This window comes from Nannospalax galili, unplaced genomic scaffold, assembly GCF_000622305.1.
Source record: "Nannospalax galili isolate Female #2095 unplaced genomic scaffold, S.galili_v1.0 scaffold238, whole genome shotgun sequence".
Taxonomy (NCBI): Eukaryota; Metazoa; Chordata; class Mammalia; order Rodentia; family Spalacidae; genus Nannospalax; species Nannospalax galili.
In genome coordinates, this window is record NW_008341888.1 from 1,272,646 (window position 1) to 1,279,891 (window position 7,246).

At 41.4% G+C, this 7,246-nt stretch overlaps 1 protein-coding gene across 3 annotated transcripts in view; it reads left to right on the forward strand.

The window, feature by feature from the left end:
• Positions 1 to 243: 243 nt before the first annotated feature.
• The window catches only part of Taf9b (TATA-box binding protein associated factor 9b), a 21,813-nt gene continuing 14,810 nt past the window's right edge, over positions 244 to 7,246 (forward strand). For 2 of the 3 annotated variants that reach the window (XM_017799248.2, XM_008837660.3), the window contains exons 1-5: positions 244 to 309; positions 888 to 969; positions 1,380 to 1,516; positions 1,595 to 1,729; positions 3,019 to 3,094. In XM_017799248.2, the coding sequence (XP_017654737.1) occupies positions 259 to 309; positions 888 to 969; positions 1,380 to 1,516; positions 1,595 to 1,729; positions 3,019 to 3,094 (481 nt within the window). In that variant the 5' untranslated portion in view covers positions 244 to 258. Of the gene's footprint in view, positions 310 to 887; positions 970 to 1,379; positions 1,517 to 1,594; positions 1,730 to 3,018; positions 3,095 to 5,985; positions 6,097 to 7,246 lie in introns of all 3 variants that reach the window. The other variant, XM_008837659.3, reaches the window with a different exon arrangement.

Here is a 7,246-nt window from a genome sequence, read left to right on the forward strand (position 1 = left end):
TTGCAGTCTCCAGCCAGGGTGATCATAAAGGGGTGTTTGGCTGGGCCAAGCGGAGATGAGTTGGGCAGCACACTCTCTGAACCTGCAGGGTGCCTTTAGGAAGCCGCTCTTGTGGGCCCTACATCCCAGGGCCTGCTGGGCGACGCGGTCCACATCGTTGGAGTCGTTCAGGCTAGGAACCGCCCCCGCCTGAGGCCAGGCGCCGAGCCCGCCCTCCGTCCCACAGGGGTGGAGCCCGATGACTACAAGATAGAGAAAATGGAGTCCAGCAAGATGGCGCCTCCTAAGAACGCACCAAGAGATGCCTTGGTAAGCGCAAGGGGCGCGTGGCCGTCCGGGCTGGGCAGCGCAGGTACTGAGCGCCTGCCGGGGGCTCGCGCGCCGCTGGCTGCCCAGCTTCGGCCAGGCCGCAGGGAGAGGGCGGCAGGGTGCCCAGGCTCCAGGGCTCCGTCCTCCTGCTCTTGGGGAGCCCTTCCTGAGGGGCACGAGCGGCTTTGTCCCGCTAGCACCGGACCGCCCCCTGCTCCCAAGTCCTCTGCCTTGTCGCCTCACCCAATCTGAACCCTGAATGTGACCAGGGTTCTGATGCTAGCTTCCCTCAATGCCACCTGCGAAAATGACAACCAACCGGACCCACCCCCCACCCCTACCTCTGCCGGGAAAGCCAATCCAGGCCTTCTGTCTTTCCCCCACCCCTGCTAAAATAAAGTTCTGAGCTAGAGTGTATGAATGATTTTGTGTGATCAATGACATTCACACGGTAGGACAAGGAGTAGCAGTTTGGAGCCCAGAGAGGGGACCTTGTATCAAACGCAGAAAGGCCTGCAGTCCAGCCTTGATTTCAGTACCTACATCATGCATCTGGCATTTTTTATTTGAATCCACAGGTGATGGCACAGATCCTGAAGGATATGGGAATCACAGAATATGAACCAAGGGTTATAAATCAAATGTTGGAATTTGCTTTCCGTAAGTTAACCAAACTCTGCTGAACTTGTGAGTTTGAAATGACCATTTATTTTAAGAGCACTTTCCTCAAAATCATATTGTTATTAAATAATAAGAAATAAAGCATTAAAAAGGAGCGCAAACTAGGTAGGGGACACAATGTCTATTTTAAACATATCAAGTGGATAGTACCGTTAGCTCTTGAAACTAAAATCCATAGTTTCCAGAAAGTAGACAAGTAGACAAGGAGCCATTAACAATAAGATGTCTTCAGGCCAGGCTTGCTGACACATACCTGTAACCCCAGCACTGGAGGTAGAGGCAGGAGGATCAGGAGTTCAAGGTCATCCTCAGCTACGTGAGACACTGCCACAAAAAAAAAAAATTAAGCTGTCTTCATATGTTTAAGAAAAATTATTTTCTTCTTAAAGGATATGTGACTACAATACTGGATGATGCAAAAATTTATTCAAGTCATGCTAAGAAAGCTACTGTTGATGCAGATGATGTGAGACTGGCAATCCAGTGTCGAGCTGATCAGTCTTTTACCTCTCCTCCCCCAAGAGATGTGAGCATACATTTCTTTGTGGTTATTTTTACTTATACCTTTAAAATTCTATTTCTAATGATGATTTTTCTCTTTTAGTTTTTACTAGATATTGCAAGGCAGAAAAATCAAACCCCTTTGCCACTGATTAAGCCATATGCAGGACCTAGACTGCCGCCTGACAGATACTGCTTAACAGCTCCAAACTACAGGCTGAAGTCCCTAATCAGAAAGGTAAGAACTTCTGGCCAGGTGTGCTGGCTCATGCCTGTAAGCCCAGCAGTAGGGATGCTGAGGCAGTAGGCTCAGGAGTTCAAGGTTAGCCTTGGCTGTTCAGAGCCATCCTGGGCTACATGAAACCCTGTCTCAAAAAAAAAGTTTTTTAAGGGTGGGGGAGCCAGGAAAACATAAAACACAAATTTCTGGAGACGACATGGAAGATTAAAGGTTAAAATAACTTACTAGACGTTTTTAATTGTCAGAGTCAGGAGACAGTTTATTATTCATCTAATCCAGTGGGTGTTTTTTTTTTTTTTCTCATCGGACAACTGAACCTGAGCTCACACATGCCAGTAGCAAAGCTAGGACTGATTCCCAGATCTGGTAGCTCCCAGTATTTACAGTATACCATGGCTTTATTTCCCAGTGAGATCCAATAATAGAATGAATGATACATCATGAGGACTTAATGCCTTTTTCTGAAATATCTCCTCAGGCTTGCTCACCCTGAAAAAAGTACTCCCACCTTAGGTTTCCCTTGTTTTCTGAAACATTGCTGTAAGAATTTTAATTGGGGAGGATAAAACATTGACTAGTTAAAATTAAATGTTATAATACAAGGAAGTTAGCATTATCTCCAGTCATATAAGATTCTACTTAAATACTATACAGAATTAAATCATGCCATAGCTATTCATATATATTTGCAAACACTCTGAATGTTGGATTTAAAACACTGATAGAAGAGCTGGGGATCTAGTTCAGTGGCAGAACTTGCCAAGCATGTGCAAGGCCCTGGGTTCAATCTCCAGTACCATGACGAAAAGAAAGAAAACACAAAATAAAAACAAGGCATTCTACCTCTTCAGAGGGGGGAATGTTAGAGTAGCCAAAAGCTCCATAAAAATAAATAAATGAAGAAGAAAGAGTTCATGACCTTATCAGAAAAAAGTGATGGGGAGGGAGTAGGCATGGATTTGATCAAAAAACCTTGTATGCATGTATGAAATTCTCAGTAAATTATTTATTTTTTTAAAAAGCCAAGGCATTCTTGCCAGACGTGGTGGCACATGCCTGTAGTCCCAGCATTTGGGAGGCAGAGGCATGCGGATCATTGTGAGTTCAAGGCCAGCCTACTCTACATAGTGAGTTCCAAGTGAGCTATAGGGAGACCCTGTGTCAAAAAAAAAAAAATCAAGGCATTCTTGCAGTAGTAATTCACACCAACAATTATGATTTCACTCTTCACCAAGCTTAGGTGTCAAATCTTAATGTTAAAACCAGTTTGTTTTTAAATCCCCTAGGGAACTAACCAAGGAAGACTAGTTCCTAGATTAAGTGTTGGTGCTGTTAGTAGCAGACCTACTACTCCTACTATAGGTAAGTGAAAGGGTGAAGAGGGCATTTGTGGGTAGGAAAATAGTGCCTCAGCACTTGGTATCAAACCCAAGTCAAAATGGGAGTCAGAAATCCCCATACATGTGTTGCCACTGATTTTACTCATCCTCTGATAGAAGTGCGAGCAAACATTTTAATCAGATTTCAATATGAGAAAGCCACAAAGACTGACTGATCCCAAATGGCATTGGCCAACACTCTTGTTAATATAAACTATGATACCAGAAACAGGAATTTACTGTTACCTGTGTTATTTCCATATTCTGTGCCATAAAGCTGCCAAACACACCCATGGCAGCAGCAGCGTACATATTAGAAACCAAAGAAATTTCTCAATAAACTGGGTATAGATTCAAATAAATTTAAAATGTACAAAAAACTTAAGTAGCCTACAAACAGCTTTAATACTTACCTTTAAAAAAAAAAAAAAAAACAGTACAAGGACCAAGCTGGGAAACGTAGGAAGATCCCATCTCAAGGAGAATCGTACTGACCATCCTATATGCTGTCAGGTAGCTCTCTATCATATTGTGTGCCTTCCTTTCTGACACACGATGTTCCAAGCCCATCTAATTTCCCTGTGCTGGTTTTAGAATCAACCACTTCTCCAAAAGAGCCTTAGCTTTTAGTGAATGGTATTTAGAAACCAGTATGTGTAATATTAAGTAAGGAAAATGAATAAGTTTTCTGATTTTTTTTCATGTTTTACAGTAAAAAGTCCTTTTTCCACTAGTATTAATTCTGTGGCTCTTACTACTTATAACCGGAGTCCTATAGATGTCACTATAATTCCATTATAAGCATTATTTGTTTAGGCTAGGGCTTACCCTATAGCCCAGGATGGCCTCACATTTGCTGTCCTCTAGCCCTTGGAGTGTTGGGATTACAGGTGCAGACCAGTGAGCTCAGCTAACATGACATCTCTCCATATTCTCAAGCTATAAATTTACATGTCAATATTTTTAAATTGTTTGGTATTAGAGTTAGGTAGATAGCTTTAACAACCGCCATATGACTATTGTGAATGGAATTTTGCATCTATAATCTGTGCAATTTTTTGATCATATACTACCTAAGTACTCACATTATTTTATTTAAGTAAATGCCAGTTTGTGGGGGGGTTGGTATTTTTGCTTGTTTGTTTGGTTAGTTGGTTGGTTGGTTGGTTGGTTGTTTTGAGGCAGAGTATCACTATGTAGCCCCAGCTAGCCTGGAACTCGCTATGTAGACCATCCTAAACTGACCCTAAGCTCACCACAACCCGCCTGCCTCTGCCCACCCTCTGTTAGATCCAAAGCACAAGACCCATGTGTTCATAGAGATAAAATGTTAGCCAAGGCTGGCAAGCTAGTGAATGAGATAAGATATAATAATACAACACTAATGACATGTTAATGGAATTCCAGAAACAGAAGTTTAAGACTTCTAAAGGAACAAACCGAGGATAGAGTTTAAGAAATAGGGTGACTATTTGAGATGTATCTTACAGTAAGAGATAAGGGCTGATAGTGTTTACCTAACATGTTCAAAGCCCTTGGTTTGAGCCCCAACACTGCCTACAAAGAGGGGATAGAATTTAGATGATGAGAGGTTTGGACTAGCTTATACCAAAATCCCTTTCTGCCTAAAAACTGTCTGAACATTAGGCCAGATGTGGTGGTGCACACCTTTGGTCCCAGCATTCAGGAGGCAGAGGCAGGTGGATCTCCTTGAATTTGAGGCTAGCCTGGTCTATATAGTGAGTTCCAGGCCAGCCAGAGCTACACAGTGAAACCCTGTCTCAAAAAATAAAACTTTATGGACATTGAAAAGGAGTGCAATTTTTTCCTGCCCATCTGCAGACACCAAGGGATGTCTTTTGATCTTTTTGTTAAGATGCACACCAATTTAGCTTTACAGTTATAGTAGACATGTTCTCATTCTTAGCAAATGATAGATACTAATAGTAATACTGAAGGCAATTAATTGAAAATTTAAGTCCTCATTCTAGGGGTTTAAACTCTTTATGGCTTCATATACTTTAAATTCAGTGCTTATACTACATACTAGATTCTGTTTGAACAGCTTAACATGGATTATGTAATTCTCAAGAATTTTATAAATTGGGTACCACTGTCCCCACTTTTACAGATGAAGAAACTGAGGTACAAAAAGATTAAATAACTTGCCTAAGGAAACCAGCGAGTAGGTGAGAACCTGGACTCAAATTCAAGCAGGTAGCCTCCAGAGCCTGTAGTCCTTACTACACTATACTGAATCAAGGGGGGTTTGGTGGGGGGTAGCTTTTATGGCAGTCCTGGAGAAGGAACCCAGGCCTTTCTGCATGTGAGGCAAATACTCTGCCATTGAGTTTCATCTCCAGACTAAATTTCTAGTATCTAATCAAACTTTATTTTAGCACAGTAAACACAGATTTATTAAGAAAAGTGAGAGAGAACTCCTGAGTAAACAGGGGTTCCAAGGGAAGAGTACCCATCAAAAACTTTTAAAAAATATTGTTATTTTTATTTTATGTGTATCAGTGTGTTGCCTGCATGTATGTGAGTGCACCCGTGTCGTGCAGTGCCACCAAGGTCAGGAGAGCTTCGGATTCCCCTGGAACTGGAGCTAAGGATGGTTCATAGCCACCATGTGGGTGCTGGAAATCGAACCCAGGTCCTCTGCAAGAGCACTCAGTGCTCTTGACCGCTAAGCCATCGCTCCAGCCCCCCATCATAAACTTTTTAAAAATGACTCTGCTGCCATTTCTGATATCACCTTCCCTTATTTTAGTCCTCTGTACTTTGAAAGTATATTGCTGTAAGCTAAAGAGTGCAGAATATAAACATGTAATAAGTCATCTAACTAATAAGATCTATTCATTATAACTACAGCACCCCCACAAGCAGTATCTGTCACAAACAAAGTTCCAACTCCAGTGTCAATGACAAGCCAAAGATTCGCAGTGCAGATTCCACCTTCTCAGTCCACACCTGCCAAACCAGGTAACCTGATATGGGAGGGGGCAGAATTCATGACTAATTTTTAATTATAGAGCAGTCTATATTACTGTGGGAAAACCTCAGTTGTTAGAACGTCACAACAGGAAGGTGACAGGTAAAACTGAAAATCTAGGTTATTCAAGCAGGGTCTATACAATTAGATGTATAAAACATTTCAGGGGAAGAGGAGTGTATTGAGTATGCCCATTAGAGTCTCAAATACTATAAACTAACAAGTTAAGGCTCACAAATCTAAAGCATCTTCAGGGAAAAGCATTTTGAGTAAAAGATCAAGAAAATGATACAACTTAGTGATGAATGTGTGTGATCCAGAATGTAAATTCAAATAAAAATTGTGCCTTTAGTCACTACCTAGGAGACAAATATGGTTGGAATAATGTAAATAAAATGCTGTTATAACATAATTTATTAAATGTGTGTTTAGATTTTACATCCTTTGAAACATATCTGCATAGAAAAGCTGGGCTGGCAAGATGGCTCAGCTTACAAAGGCACTTTTGCTGCCAAGCCTGCTAACCCGGGTTCAATCCCTGGGACCCATAAGGAGAGAACCAACTCCTGCAAGTTGTCCTGACCTCCACGTATGCCATGGTACACACATGCCTGCACATGTATGTACATACATACACATACATACATACACACACACACAAATAATGTAATTTTTTAAAATGGCCCATAAGGGAAGCATGTCTCCTGACCTTGCACATGAATCTAGTGTGCCGAATACCAATTAAAATTTCAGGTAGTTAAAGAGAAAACAAAAATTCTTTAACTTTGCAATAGACATATTAGGGAAAGTTAATCTTTATGTATACATAGATCCAGATATCTCATTGTGCCTTATAAATGTCACCACTATTAGCAGGCGGATCTCTGTGAGTTCAAGGCCAGCCTGGTCTGTATAGTGAGCTCCAGGCCAACTGAGGCTACAGGGAGATCCTGTCTCAAAAAGACCAAAATAAATAAATAAATGTTTAAAGATAACATTCAACTCTTAATAATTATCTGCATTCCTTCTATAATGTAATAGTGACCTGCTACTGAAACTTCTATTAAGATTACATTCAGCTTTGCTATATACTTTTGACTGTTTTGGATTCTGGCTAACTCATAGTTTGGGCGGGGGGGG